The sequence below is a fragment of the Cryptotermes secundus genome, unplaced genomic scaffold, assembly GCF_002891405.2.
Source record: "Cryptotermes secundus unplaced genomic scaffold, Csec_1.0 scaffold122, whole genome shotgun sequence".
NCBI classification, from domain to species: Eukaryota; Metazoa; Arthropoda; class Insecta; order Blattodea; family Kalotermitidae; genus Cryptotermes; species Cryptotermes secundus.
In genome coordinates, this window is record NW_019738954.1 from 83,675 (window position 1) to 101,200 (window position 17,526).

At 40.4% G+C, this 17,526-nt stretch overlaps 1 protein-coding gene across 8 annotated transcripts in view; it reads right to left on the reverse strand.

Annotated features, from left to right (window-relative positions):
* Window positions 1-17,526, reverse strand: part of LOC111871353 (ubiquitin-like-conjugating enzyme ATG10) — a 647,673-nt gene that overhangs the window by 60,647 nt on the left and 569,500 nt on the right. For 4 of the 8 annotated variants that reach the window (XR_004513764.1, XR_002844006.2, XM_033754225.1 and 1 more), the window contains one exon: window positions 16,910-17,065. The exons of 3 other annotated variants lie outside the window; for them this stretch is intronic. Coding sequence is in view for 2 of the 5 variants with exons in the window: in XM_033754225.1 (XP_033610116.1) it covers window positions 16,910-17,065 (156 nt within the window). In the remaining 3 variants the exon portion in view is untranslated. Of the gene's footprint in view, window positions 1-14,289; window positions 14,437-16,909; window positions 17,066-17,526 lie in introns of all 8 variants that reach the window. One more of the 8 variants, XR_002844005.2, reaches the window with a different exon arrangement.

The following is a 17,526-nucleotide window of genomic DNA, read 5'->3' on the forward strand; positions in this document are numbered from 1 at the left end:
TTGTAAATTTTGTATCACTTTGGGCCGACCGTAACGTGTCTTTGCAGTGTTCCACTCTGGAATGGATTTCATCCATAATGTGTATATATTAACCGTATTTTAGTGCATACAATTTCACTTGTCACTTCACACTACATGTTTCGGCATCATTCTGTCATCCTCAGGTGTATTAATCACGTTAAACCATTGCACTGCCTGCCATCAAGTGTCCATTTATAAAATGACATAAAATGTGTGTTCGTCGTTGTTCAATAATAAAATTTATATATTAAAACTTATTAAGATCTATCATCTTACATGTCGTATATCAAACTCGTGTGTAATGTCATTCATCGTCTATGGGAGTCGGTTCTTCTTATGTTTTAATTGTGTATATACTGTGTCTTATGAAGTGTCTTTCTTATGGCCACATCACAAGACATGTATGGCTATATGTATACCAATATCCCCACAAAGGAACTTTTCAATATTGTTGAAAATATTATAGCTAAGAATCAAAACATTTCACATGAAACAAAAATTGAAATTAAAAACCCGCAAAAATAATGTTAGAAAAAATTATATTGAACATAATGGCAAAGGGTTTAAACAAAATGAAGGTCTTGCTATGGGAGCACCAACTTCAGCAATTCTTGCCGAAGTATTTATTCAATACCTCGAACATACAACTATTATTGATATTTTAACGAAACACCAAATAATAGATTATTATAGATACGTTGTCAATATTTTAATAATTTACAATTCCCATATAACTAACATTGAAAATGCGTTGTATGAATTCAATAATATTCACCCTAATATCAAATTTAAAATAGAAAAAGAAATAAATAATAAAATTAATTTCTTAGATTTATCCATCGAAAAAACACACGAGAACCTACAACTACTGATCTAATCATCCACAATGATTCATGTCACCCATTTGAACACAAAAGAGCTGCTATAAACTTTCTCATTAATCGATTGAATCAATATCCCCTTTCACATAACAATAAAAACACAGAAGAAAACATCGATAGAACTATTCTAAATAATAACTACCCACAAAATACCATACAACTAACACAAAAACCCTCCACAAAAATACTATGCAAAAAATAAATGGACCACCTTCACCTATTTCGGCAATGAAATCAGATCTATTACTAAACTTTTCAAGGATACTGAAGTTGGTATCTCATATAAGACAAAAAAAAAACAATATAAAACATCTGTAGAAAATAAATGACGACAAAAATTATTTATATAATCTTAGTGGGGTTTACCAACTACAATGTGCCGTCTGTCTATTAAAAATACCTTTAAGGTCAGATTCAAAGAACACATACGAGACATAAAAAATAACGGACAAAGCTCCAAATTTGCTCAACACACATTGGACACCACACATGAATATAGTACGAAAGACAAAACATTAGAAGTTCTATATATCGGCAAGAAAGGCTGAACATTGGATACATATGTAAGATTTCACGTTTATGATATCATCAAACTAAATTTACAACTAAATGATAATTTTACTGAAATGTTTAACCCTATATATGATGTAATAATTGATACATACGAACCATAATATAGAGTTATACCCCCTTCCCCCCTACCACCACTTCTGCATACACCCTTATCTCTACCTCCCCCTCCCCCCTTGCATTGACTTCAATCTTACGTCACCAAATCAGTTGTTGTTTACATTCCCTATAGTACGGACAACACTTTGTGAGATGAGGCACTGACTAATGTAAATAATATACTCTGTATGCTCTATATCTTCAATACCAATATCAGTTGCTGATTATAAAATTTAAAAATATTACTTTCATATCATTTTCAGATTATAATTTACTTTACTACATCTACATTACGAGCCTCATACACAATTCTATATACGCATAAGTATGAATATTCCAACTTGTCCGTGGGAACGAAACAAAAAACATATCACAAACCAACGACTGACACGTTGATGTAAAAACACCAGAAGAATTTTATTGTTATTTTATATCATACTTCTGTTTTATATAACTTGATTTTTGTATCTTTTACATCAAGTGTTTTTATATATTTTAATGATATTGTATCCAATCTTGTTGGTGCTGTGGTTCAGTAGTGTGTATATGTGTGTAAATCATGTGTTTGCCTGATGATGGTTATCAATAGTCGAAACGTGTAGCAGGGCCGAAAATGGTCTGATCTTGATATTAGTTGTGTTGTGACGGATATAATAAAAAGGTTGTCGATTAACTTACGCTTGCTTAAGAACATGAATATTAGTGCTGAGTAACAGAAGCCTTGCATCTCACGTGGGATACACTCGTGCTATAGGCCTGTCCCTTTTGGTTGAATCATTGGATCAAAAAGAGTAGAAGTGATAGGGTGACTTAAACAATTACATAATTTGTACTCTTTCCCAGACATCATCAGGATCATAAAATCAAGAAATGTGAGATGGACGATGTATGTAGAACGCATGAGTGATTTGAGAAATGTAAAACAGTAAAGCTGTCCCTGTAAGAGACCGTGGAGGCCCATGGGGTTGTGAGATATCAAGGTTCCCATATTTTGTAGAAAATCGGCTCACAGATGGCGGTGAGGTTGTCAGCCTTACGCGCCGGTCGTTCTTTAACCCCTAGGAAAATTTCTGGTACTCATTTCTGTTAGAGGCTGAGTCTACCCCAGGGCCATAGTGCGGCTGGAAGGATTAGGTCGATTGAAAAAGAATCCAATGACCTCTTCTTCAGTTTCGTAATATTTTTTACACATACGGTTGAACTTCTTTGACGAGAGATCAGCCCGTCGCAAGACCGTTACCTACCCAAAAGATAACACAACACAGAATACAGAATAGATGTACAGGAACAGTGTTTTCTATGTACGCTATGCAGAGCGCGCGTTGTGACGTCACACAACAGTACGTGGAGTCACGTGACATGTTTCCTGCGTATCCGTTAGCTTGCGGATGTGCGGTAACGTCACACAACAAAAGTGAATAGTGGTCACGTGATATGTGTTTACTGTCGGTCGACGTCGGTCCCTCGGCTATATAAGTGAGCAGAATTCATGAGTTGGTAGTTACGAGAGAGAAATAGTCGCGGCGGACTAACGAGAACAGATCGAGTTGGAAGTAGATGTGACAGTGAGTGTGAGAGACAGAGTCCTGAGTTCTGAGTTGCAGTAGAGTTACGAGAGACAGTAGCGACGGAAGCACGCGAATTTGAACCAGGAGTACAGAAGAATACAAGAGGTTGGCCTGTGAGGATCTAAAGTGTGATGGGAAAATTCTATATGTAATTTTTGTAGTGATTCGAAGTGATAGCTTCCTTGTTGAGATCCGTTGCTACGAGACGACTAGTGAAGGCAGAATCCTCGTGGGTGCCGAACGACGAAATGTAAAGTGTGTAAACCCGAGATAGCGCTGTATTTAAGTGTGATTAAGAGAACTTATAACCAAGGTGCCAATAAATCCAATCATCCGAACTAGAACAAGTAATTTTCGTCGCGAGTACCATCTTACATGTGAAGATCTCATTAAGAGTGTTTTAACAGAATACTACTAAACGCTCACACTTAAGATAATAAAACGGAATGTGGAATGCTATGAGCACTACAGCACGGGATAACCTGAGATCTTCAGGATCGTATGGGAAAAGCAGCAGAACCAAAAGAAGAGACACCAGAAGCCTGGAGAGAAATAACACGTAGGCTTATTACAGAAAGAGGATGGGAGGACTTGTAGCCTACTTGCAATAGCCATATCCACCTCCGTAACTGCAAAACTGCTTTGGTCGCTAGAGGCGCTTTCAACCGAATTGATTCTCAACTGTTTCGTCCCCTTTCGACCTCAATCTTCTAGTTCATTATCCTGTCACCTCGGGGCGCTACTAGCGATATTGTTGGATGGGATCCCGTTATATGTACTCTGAGGGGAAATATATATATAATAACAAAGGAATTGAAAGATAAAGGAAAACGCTTTTAAACATAGAAGGCCGATTTGTAGAAAAAAACGTAGAATATGTTCAGTCGCTGTTGTATAGTAATTTAAGCTGTATTTTCCGATCATTCATTGGTTACATATTGTAATTAATGCAGAGTCTGAGCGTTAAATCTACTTGGGTACATAGTAATGGAATCTCGTATTACAAAATTTACCGTTCTGTTTTTTCAGTTTACTTCAGTCCTATCCTACTCATGGTTGCTAGGAGATCATATACTACTTTATGCATAAATCGAGCTATGTCATTTCTGCTACAGTGTATAACGAAGAATATGTGCGGCATCACATCCTTGCATTTTTATAAAGTTTCTGCGCTGCATAATCTCTATACAGACAGAGTCGCCATACAACAAACTTAAAAAAGAAAGCATGATTGTTATTACTGAATTGGAAAGCGTAGGTTTTATAAGTCATTATCCTAGCAACTGCTTGGAGAATCTCGGGAATACCATGACAAGCTTCAGCCAAGAAATCTGGTTTCCAGGCGTAAGTTTGACCCTGTTACCTCTCGAATATGAAGCAGTGCTGACAACCGCTTTTTAAAAATCCCTTTATTTAACAGCTGATTAAAACACGCTGTCTGAATTAACCATAAGTAACAGCAGCGGAGTGAACGTTTCTTGAATATCATGAAATTCCATACATGGACTAAAGGGATAAAGTGCCTTGCTAATGTATACGCAGTTTAGGAATTCTAATACATAAGCAATAAAAGCATTAATATTGTTTTAGGCCGCGCCATAGCACAAGCGGTTAGTCGCTGGCTTCTCACCGCGGCGGCCTGAGTTCGATCCCGAGTCTGGTCAAGTGTGATTTATGGGGGGACAAAGTGGCGCTGGGGAAGGTTTACTCCGGGTACTTCGGTTTCCCCTGCCAATCTTTATTCCACCAATTGCTCCACAATCAACCTCACCTATCATCTGGGGCTGATACAATAGGCAAGAAGTGGCCGCAGTACAAGGGACATAGTCCAACCCCATTAGCAATAATAAAAAAGATGGTTTTAAAATGATTTGATACCTAATTATTTTCCATGTCAAATTCTTTACTTTTGTGTGGTTTAGTTAAAAAACACACGAGACAGTAACGAATATTCGAGGTAGTGAATCATCTAGAATGTCGTATTGTTGTATAATCGATGCTATTAGGAGCCTCTACTCGAGTATGACATATAAGCCATTCGTCGGGATCTAAGTAGACGAGAGGTTTATTTTCAGCCTTTGAAGCGATACACAGACAGAGGACACTTGTGGTTCTGAAGCCTGACCACTTGGGTATCACAAATCCTCTTACTCGTGACCCATAGCAACAGCAATTCTCTTCAATGACGGGTTTCGTAAAGTGTATTTTGTCCGCTTTGTTACCTAGTAGATTTTCGTGAGTCATATGAGGGTGAGGTGATATTTATATCCATGCCTTAACCAACCACTGGCCTTTACAATTCTATATTGATTTATCGTGTTACTTCGAAAATAAGACCCCCCAAGAAATTAATATGCATCCAGTTTTTGTATGTGGGTTTTACACAATCCTCGGATTTAGGATAAACCTCAATTTTTCAATGGGGAAAAATGTAAAAAATTCGCGCCTTGTATTCGAAGTAATGTGGTACCTAATTTTACACGGTATTTGTACATCAAGGTACCCACATTTAGACCTAAGGTATAATTAAAACAGTAAGCCGTGGACATAATATTTTTAAAGTTCAGAGGGATCCATTTCTCACCACATCATAATACCTACAGTTCGACCACAATTTAATGATCCCTAGTCGCGCCTGCTTGTGACTTAACAACCCAAACTCGATCGCAAGATCCTGACGCTATTGATCTCAAATTTAATTTTAAAGTCGTAGCGCAAAAACGCAGACAGGTATGTTTTGATAGTGTCACAGTACTTGCAAATCAAAAATGCAACTTATAATGTCACGGGCCAACACGTGATTTTCTGATGAAATTATTTCGAGGAGGGAACAATTGATATTGCTGGCCAAAGCTTTATCGAGATGGTCAAAGCTAAGCGCTGATACGAGGGAACATCAAACCGTGACAAGACTGTACGGAGGTTTCCTGTTTACATTACCAAATTATAAGTGTCATTCCGGCCACTTCAGGCTGTATCTAGAAGAAAGAATGAAAATATGAACACTTTCCCTCATCGTGATTTTACTGTATAAGAAAACATCATTTCTAAAAATTCACATTTGTCTCCGTACGTCGGACTACAAGGGTAAAGTATGAATGACTTAGGCCGCGCCATAGCTCAAGCGGTTAGTCGCTGATTTCCCACCGCGGCGGCCCGGGTTCGAGCCCGGGTCTCGTCAAGTGGGATTTGTGGTAGACAAAGTGGCGCTTGGGCAGGTTTTCTCCGAGTACTTGGGTTTCCCACGCCAATCTTCATTCCACCAAATTCCCCATCATAATCGCCGTGCGAGTGGACCCAGTTGGACTCCACACCACACTAAGCGAAAATGAATGACTTAAGAGTGTACATATCCCCATGTGTGGGGGTGTACTTTCGGATACTTAGCCTACCAAAACCATGGAACAGAACTGTGGTACAGGCAAGTAGTACAGTCTGTTTCGAAGAAAGAGACAGAGAGAGAGAAAGCGAATTTTGCCTGCAGAATATTTGCGACACTAGGCATAGTATTAAACAGCACTGCCTGCATTTGAATTTTCTCTTTATCTGGTCCCAATGAATAAAATGTTGGTTTCCTCCAATTATTCTCCTTAATAAGACACATCGCCGGTCACAGTGGCCGCGCGGCCTAAGGCATAAGCTGTATTCGCCCGCTTGAATGCTGGGATCGTGGGTTCGAATCCTACTCAAGTTATGAATGGCTGTGTGTGTTTATTCTGTTTGTGTTGTCCTGTGTGTAGATAGAGGCCTTACGACGGGCTGATCCCCCGTCCAAGGAGTCCTATTATCTGTGTAAATATGATTACGAAACAGAAGAAGAGACCAGGTCCCTACAACAGGCTATAGAACGATCGATAAAAGAATGAAGTAAGACACATCACATGTGTCGAAATTCCTAACAGCAAGAATGTTCACTATTCATTTCCATTCTGTGCCGAATATTATGGCTAAACTCTATATAGACAAGACTATTTCCAAATGGCTTTCTGGGATTATTCCTCTGTGTGCTCACTTCCAAATGAATAAATGAAAATTATGCAGAATTTAAATAACTAGAACCTACTATTTTTCGGTCTTTCCGATTCAGTATTTACAGGTATCGCGAAATTAATATTAATCGCAATAATTTCCATTTACTTCATGACCTTTGAGTTTTAAGTTTCATACAGCCCACAGTAATGTAGTCACACAGGGACAAGCCTTTCTACTGTAATAATGTTCGAGCGCTCAAAATTGATGTAGCCTACAATATACAGTCACGTCGCATGGTCGAAGCCTATTTACTACGAGGAAGAGTCAGTAAATAGGTCAGAAACAGAAGTAAGACACCTGTAATGGACGTAATAGGTTTTCTACATGTATCACTGGTTAGCAGCACAGTCCAACTTACTGACAGTCTAGGTAGCAGACGCGCATGTGCATAATCACACTCTGGTTTAAGTACTCAAAGAGTTCAACGTGCTTGAGTGGATACTACCGAAGAGCAGTATTTTGTTGTGCGTTTTCTTTTTTTTTTTTTTTTTTTTTNTTTGCAAAGTGACTAACTGCAAAGGATATTCATAAACAAATGTTTCCTGTTTATGCTGGGAAGCTTTTGTTGCGTAAAGCGTTTCACTACTGGGTCGACAAACATGGCAAACTTTTCACTGATGACGAGGGATTTGAAAGGGAAGTGCGGAAGTGGCTAAGACAACAGTCAAAAGACTTCTATACTGCGAGTTTCGACGCACTGGTAAAGCGATGAGGCAAGTGTATCAATGTTTGTAGAGGATATATCGATAAATAAATGCTTCTTAAAGGTTCGAATATCACATGTTTTGCGTTTTATATCCATATGAATTTCGAATGTTACTGATTTATATACTTTACCGGCAGAGTAGTTGGTTTAGGCACTATGCTACAAGCCGATAGGTTATGGGTTCAAGTCCCGATGAGGTGGATTTTTTTTTCAATTTACCTAATTCTTCCAGCCCCACTACGGTCCTACGGTTGACTCAGCCTCTAACTGAAATGAGTACCAGGAATCTTCCTGGGAGGGGGTAAAGGGCAGCCGGAGCGTAAGGCTAACAACCTTATCGCCATCTGTGAGCCAACAGCCTAAAGAAAACATGGAAGCCTTGACGTTTCACAACCGTATTGGCCTTCACGGCCAGTTACAGGAATAGCTTCACCTTTACAACAGCAGTAACAGTGTAGTCAGGCCTGGAACAGCCTAGTGTGTCACCCTTATCGGACTGCCATATATATATATTTTTGACTGATAAATTCTTGGAAAACACTGCAATGTTACACATCTCCATTTCTGTGCTCGCTTATTTCGCAGTCCACCTATGCACAAATTATAACTCACTCCCTCAGTTTCAGTATTTGACGTCTGACATTGCCTGAAACCTTTCAATAAATCCCGTTGCTGTGACAGGGACAGAAGAGAGTCTGTGATATTGATCTTGGCGAAACTTTGATGATAAATAATCTTCGAATTCTGACTAAAATAAGTGAAACAAGAAAATATACCTCAAAGTTTTGAAAGTTGGTCTGGGAATATGAACAGTTCTTTATTGACTGTTCCAATAATTCTCTTGAAGCTTTATACCTAGAGAAAGCTGTTTTATTCTTGAAAGTAACATTCTGTTCAACATTGGAAATATTAGCTGCAATATTACATTATGGGAATTCACAATGAGATGTCACGTAGGTGACCAAGAAACTAAGCAACAACCGCGGAATAAGCAAATATACTGCAACCGTTACTATGTAACGGCTTCCAAACAAACATGTTCCCACGGCAACAATTGAACAACAATAAGGAGAGGTGTTTTCTACGCGGTCCGTCCCGAGGTGTCATAATCAGGAGAAGCCTAGAGTTTAATTAAACCCATGTGGAGGCGGGGTCGAATACCTCCATCGTGACCCTGCGAGTCGTAGGGGGCGATGGTAAGGGAAGTATAAAATCTGAAACAGTAAAATATGATTGCGAGTCCCAAGTGACACGGCCCCGAGAAAGACTGCGCTGGCAAGGGCCAGCATCCTATACAAAAGACAGACCTGTCCTCTCGTCAGAGAGGGCGTCCCGCAAAAATAAGACCGTAACTGTCAAACAGTAATAAATATTTGATCATGGGGCTCGACACCATGAATTACTGACTGACTGTCAGTCGGGATGTGACTTTGACTTTGACTTGAGTTTAATTAGTTGTAAGACAGTCGCCGGTCAGTAAGGACACGAACAAAGTAGCTGAGGGATCTAAGGTTTTGGAAGTCGTTACCAGAGAACGACTTGTGAAGACACAGCAGGCAGAGAAACTCAGTACGCGCTGTAGTGAATTGCTGAATGTGTGAATTAGCAATAGCGCTACAGTTACTTGAAGTTACGACCTGTAAGTGTTCAATAAATCCAATTACCAATCCAAATACCCTCTACATTCACTTATTTTCTTTTTCCTTGGCACTACAGCCCCAGTGGGCCTAGGCCTACCTCCATGAACTTCTCCGTTCACGCATTCACTCATACGCGTGACAATATTAAAAATGAACCTTAGAAATTTATTGTCACGTGTAGGGTGGTACTTGCGACGAAAATTACGGATTCTAGATCGGATGATTGGATCTATTGGCACCTTGGTTACCATCTCTCCTAATCACATTTACTACAGCGCTATTGCTGCTTCGCACACACTGGTGTTCTCCTGATACCATGACTATAACGCAGGAACTATAGCAGTCTCACCGAATCACACACTCCAAGTGTTACACATGTCTTCAGTCTTCTCATCACACTTTCAGTCTTCGACGAATTTTCTGTGGCCATCTTCCACCGAGAACTCAGAACTCAGAACTGAACTGTAGCGCCATTCGTCTTTAAGACGTCTCCCATTGTTGTGGATGCATGTTTACAGCTGCGTTGCCTAGCAAAGACCTCATATATCTCCGTGCTTTTGCTTGGCGCGGACGGTATTAAAACACATTTTACCTTCTATTTTTACCTCTATTCGTGTTTACAGAGCTGTTGCCTGGCAACGCATTGATCAAATCCGTTACATTATAATTATGTGAACTAGTTCCAAAATGGTAATATGATGGTGACATCTGTGTTTCATAGGTGGAAATATTGGCATTGCCTGACAACAGTCAAGTGGCGGACCTTAGTCTTGTGTAAGTTCAAAATGATTCAACAAAATCTTTAGACTACGTACACAAATAAGTGAACCTGTACAGAAAAAACGAGAAGTGAGTGTTCCCGCGGTGGTGAACATGGTATAGTGTCGCCACCGCTGCGGAGTGCTACCGCCTCCTTCTTCCTGAAGATGGAGACAACAAGTTCCTCCACAACGACAATAAATTTCTGCAAGACGGTAGAATTTTCATTGCAAGGAACATGAAACAGCTTACAATGTTCATTCATTTGAAAGTTCAATCCATAGAAGATTGAGATTTGCTGAGGAAAGCGTAGCTGCTTATAGGAACATATTTTTGTGCACAAATACTGTAACATGTAAAGCCGTTGCTACGAAACGACGACGAGATAAGCAGATATACCAGAGACGTTTCTACGTAAAGGCTCGGTAAACACGTTCCCGCAACAACAGACACAAAAACAACAATGGTATAGCGAAAGAAGACCTGCGTATTATATGTGGGGCAGCGTAGTGGTTGCGGCATTATGCTACAAGTCGGAAGGTCGCGGGTTCAAGTCCCGATGAGGTCATTGGATTTTTTTCAGTTGACCTAATCCTTCCGGCCGCACTATAGCCCTGGGTTTCACTTAGCCTCTAACAGAAATGAGTACCAGGGATTAAATAAATAATTTTCCTGGGGAGTAAAGCTCGACCAGCGCGTAAGGCTGACAACCTTACCACCATCTTTGATCCGATTGTCTAGATAATGTGGGACCCTCAACGTCTCACAACCCTATGGGCCTTCACGGGCTCTTACAGGGATAGCTTTACTTTATTATATGTGGTCCGTGCCAAGGGATTATAAGTTTAAAGCTTAGTCAGTTGGTGGTCTGTGAAGAGAAGACTATGAGGTTGATGTGAAATCTCCGCGAGTTAATTGCAAGAGTGCTCCGGCTGTGCAGAAAAGATTTTACGTGTGATATTTGGAGTGTGTAATTCACTGAGAATGTTAGAGCTGCTGTGTTAAAATCCGCTGCCAGGAAACGCCTAGTGGAGACTGTAATAGACGGAGGACACTAGTCTGTGTGTCGGTGATCCGTAAAGTGCAGTCACGAGTCGTGAGTGATTAGGTGGTCAATAAATTTAATCACCAATCCAAACCCCGTCTATAATCACACATACACGTGATAATACATTAAATTCTTCACTACCATATAAAGCCAATTTAAGGTCATTCATGACATTATAAAATATTCTGACAGATTCAGCCAAAAGCTAACTTATATATTCCGTCAAAACAACAAATCAATATTCAGATTGTATTTTATTTTATTTTCTATCGCTACATGTTTCTGTCCTCCTAGTTAGTTAGTTAGTTAGTTAGTTAGAGAGGGTGGGTTTCCCCATGCACCGCGACCAGTTTGATCTATTGTGCTTCCCTCTATGATATTCTACCAGTCCCTTTACCCTACCGATAAATGGTGCGTACCATCAGTCCCGCCGAGCAAGCGAGTTCGGCCACTTGCTTAGCGGTGTCTATAATGCTTCCCCATCTATCAGAGGCCTTAGAGATTATTGTTGGGCGGGAAAAGTCCTGGAATTTGGCTCAGTGATCCCCTTTGGGGATATGAGGTTCTTTTACGTGCCGTAAAGTTACGACACGGGACACTGCTTAAAGTCCCTCCCGGATGACTTGTTCCCTGAATTTTTCCGCCCTTAAAAATTCGACGACCTCCGCCGGGTATTTGAACCCGCGTACCACGAGTCATGAGGTGGGAACGTTACCTATAGACTACGGAGGCCGCTTTCTGTCCTCCTAAATATGGATCCATGTTTAGTGCAACACGTCCATATGGTAAAGTTATACCTACGTTAGAGCGTAAGAATTACAACACTGAACCTCTCAAAATATTAAGAGTATATGAGTAAAATGATTTTGTATTAAAAGTATTAGCATGTACGAATAATGTTTATCGAAGACGAATTATATGTTGAAATGATATTATGTTATGAGATAATGCCTTGGGAATAGAACTGGATGTTATAAAATTGAACATATAAAAAATTAAGAAACTCCGTGGCCTGTAGTCCGCAAACGAACTCTACCGACCGAGCGACCACCGCTTGTCGGGGAAGTTAGTGTCAACTTCTGCGGATAGAGGGTGTTGCATGGTGAGCGCAACGGATCCTCACGGCCGTTAATTTCGGTTTTCTACACCGGAGTCGCTAATTTTCCATTCAAGTAGCTCCTCAATTATCCTCACGAGGCTGAGTGGAACCCGTTCCAGACCTACTACTTCTCAGAAAATCTTGTAACGCCGGGAATCGAACCCGGGATCTCTGGAACTGTAGGCAGCAACTCTGACCACTAGATCACAGAGGGGGTACAATGAAAACATAAAGATATTAAAATTTTTAGAACAAATTGTTAAGATTATGGAATATGACGTTAACATGTCTCATGTAATATTCAGAGTTTGCGGTTGTGTGTGAGTAACTGTGGGAAGCCATGTTGTTGAGCGTCTCTCAAGGTGGACGTTTTTACGTCCGAGGTCGTGCTGTAGTAATCTAGAACAAAGTAATGTATGTTACATTTCTAAGGGTTGTTTCGTATTACATGCGTGATTATATTGTGGTTACTTACGCCTTTTGGATATTATTGTTGTGGGCTTTTACGGCATGTTAATATTCATGGGATATACGTTTTGGGCCGATCACGGTAGCCGAGCGGTCTAAGGCATGCACTATCTTCCCTTGCTCGGAAGCCGAGATCACGGATTCGAATCCAATACAAGGCATGGATGTCTGTGTGTGTTTATTCTGTTTTTGTGGTGCCCTGTAATTAAGTAGAGGCCTTGCAACGAGTTGATCACCCGTTCAAGAAGCCCTACCGACTGTAAAAACGATCAGTGAACTTGAGGAAACAGTCCTGTGCTCAAAAGTGGGAGCGAAGAGGAAGAAGAAAAATTTATTTTGGGTATAGGTTCAAGATGCCGGTCACGGTAGCCGAGCTGTCTAAGGCATGCACTGTCTTCGCTCGCTCGGAAGCCGGGATCGTGGGTTCGAATCCCACTTAGGGCATTGATGTTTGTGTGTGCGTTTTTCTATGTTTGTGTACAGGTAGAGGCCTTGCGACTAGCTGATCACCCGCCCAAGGAGTCCTACCGAATGTGTTCGATCTAGAAAAACCAAAGTGAACGGAGAAGTTAATGGAGGTAGGCCTAGGCCCACTGGGGCTGTAGTGCCAATGAAAAAAAAAACAGTTTCAAGATATTACCTGATAATCTATAGCTAATCTATTAGCACACCATTTTCCAAAATTATTCGAAATAATTAATCAATCCACTTACACTTTTCAGGCAAGAAACGTAACAAATGAGAATTTTAGGGAGGATCTGTCTTTCCCCGCTATCCAGAAGTGCAGTGCATTGCTAAATGGTGCAGCAGTACTCAGCCTTTCACAATGATCTCATTAGCCGTGCCCGCCTGTTCAAGGCGACGTCTTCTGTTGCTGGTACATGATTCGCATATTTTTTCCTTCCTACATCAGTTGCAGGAGGGAGTACTGCACCAATAAAGCAATATTATACAGTAAGCGAGAGCGGTTATTAGATTTGGACTTCCATTGCACTTCACTTGTTTGCAGTTTAATTCAATATAGAATTCATTCGTCCAGATACAGAACTCAGAACCTAAGTAACTAATTGGAATAATTTGTTCTTTATTTCCACAAACTGACATCAGCAGATTTCGTTCTATTCGCTGTGTTCGCAAATTAATATCAGTCGTATTTTCTGGTAAGTAAGAAGTCTAAAATCAAGCACGTCCACCGTGGGGTTTGGTCCAGGAACGGTAATGTCGTCACACTTTCTGTTGTATGAAGAAAATCGTATGAGGAGGTACATAATTTTTCTCTTTTATATATGTCATTAAAATAATCAAATCATTGAGAATGATTGGCGTGGCATGTAGCACGCATGGAACATTAAAATTGCATATAACATATTTTGTTCGTGTTGAGGCGGGTTAGATTACCTGTACCGTAGCCCTGAGAGCAGTAGACAGTGACGAGAAGTGAAGCCGGTGCCTCAGAGTCTGAGTGGTCACCCTGTCACTGGGGGACATGACTACAGGGACCTGGCCCTCAGGTTGAGGGTTTGGTACAAGGCTGACGATCTTGCTCTGTAAAAAAAATTACTGTTACGAAATCCAAAGGAGTGAAAACCGGATGCAATCTGACAGAATCTTCTAAGGAAGGCTGTGGCTTAAAAGGTCTGTTTTCCAAATTATGAAGATGATGATAATAATATGTTTTGTCAGAAAATTTGAATAGAACATTTGGAAGATCTAGGCGCAGAAGGAAGGTTTATACTAATAATATATGTAAATATGGTTCATCTAGCTTTGGATAGGGATGAGTGGCGGATTCACGTGGACACGATAGTGAAAATACGAGTGCTAAAAAGAGAGGGAATTATTTGATTAGCTGAGCAGCTATCAGCTTCTAAAGAAGGTTCTCTTCTTCACGGAGTTAGTTATTAGTTAAAAGAATAAGGCCTTGTGAACGTCGTGTTTGTCTGTTGCACCCATCAAGCTCTTTGTCAAGTTTTGGTAAAATATTATATGACGTGCATACTGACACGTGTTAAGTGACTATAGACAGGTTTGGATTGGTAGTCAGATTTACTGGCCACTTATACAACTCGTCGCTACACTTTACAAATCACTGTCACACACAGACTAGTGTTCTCCGCCATGTTGCTTGGTAGAAAATTGAACGTTCCAGTGTTCCCTGTTTCATGTCCTCGCAGGCTGGCGGCCATCTCACATCAACCTCCTACATTTCTCACTCCAGTCTCAAGACTCTCAAGACGGTCGGTTGGTTATATTTGAAAGTGTTGCATAGTGAGATTCCTTGTTCATGCTGACTCAGGATAGTGGGCGGTAACTCCTCCCGTCAAACCGACCCTAACCATATTGCGAAACTTCGATTCACGGATGCGATGACCAGAAAGCTCACTATAATCGACAGACACTACGTATAGAAAAGTAAACAATAGGATTGAAGGACGGAAATAATATTCCACAATTGTTTGTTGTTAAATGCAAGACCGGCAAACAACATTCTCAGTTAGATCTAAGGTTCTCACAGCGGTGGTTATGAAGAGTTCTGTCTTCTGGGATATAGCGCTGTGTAGGTTCTGAGGCTCTCGCAGCGGTGGTTATGAAGAGTTCTACCTTCCGATATAGCGCCGTGTAGGATCTGAGGTTCTTACAGCGGTGGTTATGAAGAGTTCTGTCTTCTGGGATACAGCGCCGTGTAGGATCTGAGGTTCTCACAGCGGTGGTTATGAAGAGTTCTACCTTCCGAGATATAGCGTCGCGAAAGCTGGTGAAATGAACAGCCTTATATTCCAAAAAATATAGCTCTTTAGTATCCTCAGTATTGATGATTTAGACCGTAGTTTTCTTGGTTATGAAACCGTACAGTTTCTTAGGCGGTTACCAATGTTACGGACAAACTTGCTATTCTATAATTGAAGGCAGCGAGTTCCTCCGAAACGTCGGTAACCATCTACGAAACCACATATTGTATCATAATGTATAAGATCACAATTTAAATCTTCATTGCCACAGAACCCTAAAGTGACATCAAAATGCAACAATTTCGCAACTGTAAATTCATTACGAAATTAGAAGTTTATTTTCTGATTGAAGGTCTATTTAAATATATGAAGACTTTCCTTCATCACCATAATATGATGAAACTAGTCTAATAATTTCTCCACAAGAACGAAAAGTTGAGCTGACGGATGGAAGAGGAGGGTAAATGGCGGTAAGAAAAGAGACAGGTCTCCTCGGCTGCCGTAAAAGTTGAAACAGCATGCATGCTTCCCAGACCAGTGTAAGTAATCCATTGTTTTCTTTATGCAAGGGCTGCACAACAGAGTGCAGTAACACAATACACCCCATGAAAGCGCAACGCAACAGACCATAGCACCACACAGGGCAGAACGGCAATAGACAGCACAGCAGAGGACATGGGCACTAGTAAAGACAACACCGCACGTTGTGGAGGAAACATGCAAACCAGGGGCATATTGCAGACATAACTGAAAAGTAGGCTACGAACGTGAAGGGACAAAGTGCCGAAACAAAACACGTGGGACAGACATACCTTTATGAACAATGGACGTCACCCCTTGTGAGGTGAAATAGAATGCACGGAAATAACGTGGGTTTGATAGTAGTTTTAATGGATTTTATCTTGTTTTACCTTGAAAAGAGGACTACAGCATGTGATTTTGACACGGACTAACACAGTGTAGCTGTTTTAACATAATTTAATAAAATATTTGTAACATATCAAGACATCTCAAGATGGGCGTTTGGGGCCGAAACATATTGTGTCTAAGTGTAAAATGTTAAACTAAAATTAAGATTAAGTGGTGAATAAACAAGTGTTGCAATATTGATAGACGATAAATATATGGACGTTAAAATAAAAAATTTAATGTCAACCTACTCCATTATCACCAATATACAAATAAGCAAATGATAAAAAATATCGAAACTGGCAACAAAATATCAACACAGCTACTTTATTGTTAACAATCTAAGCAATTATATTTTACTTCTATAACTTTATATTCACCTCTCTTGTTTACAATACAGGAGAATACGAGCAGGAGGCATCGCTTCGCCTTGAAGACGGAGACAATATCTACGAGACGTGGGCAGTACAACCAGTTTCTGCACAGTATCATCACACCGTACAGGATGAGTGTCAGCACTGAACTGGACTGACAAACTGAAATTGTTCATAACACAGAAAATATTATAAAATGAATTATTTTAAGAAAGTAAAAACATTTACATATTTCTCTCTGGTAATACTAACAAGTGAGCCGGTCACGGTAGCCGAGTGGTCTAAGGCATGCACTGTCTTCGCTCGCTCGGAAGCCGAGATCGTGGGTTCGAATCCCACTCAGGGCATGGATGTTTGTGTGCGTTTTTCTGCGACGAGCTGATCACTCGCGCAGGGAGTCCTACAGTATGTGTAAGATCTAGAAAACCGAAGTGAACGGAGTTCATGGAGGTAGGCCTAGGCCCACTGGGGCTGTAGTGCCAAGGAAGAAGAATACCAACAAGTGAAAGGAAAATCAACTTTTCTTCATGGAACTAGAAAATAAAATTGTAAGATTTGAGGTTTTCACGGCGGTGACTATGAAGAAAGCAGTCTTCTGGGATGTGTACACATCTACACGGTGC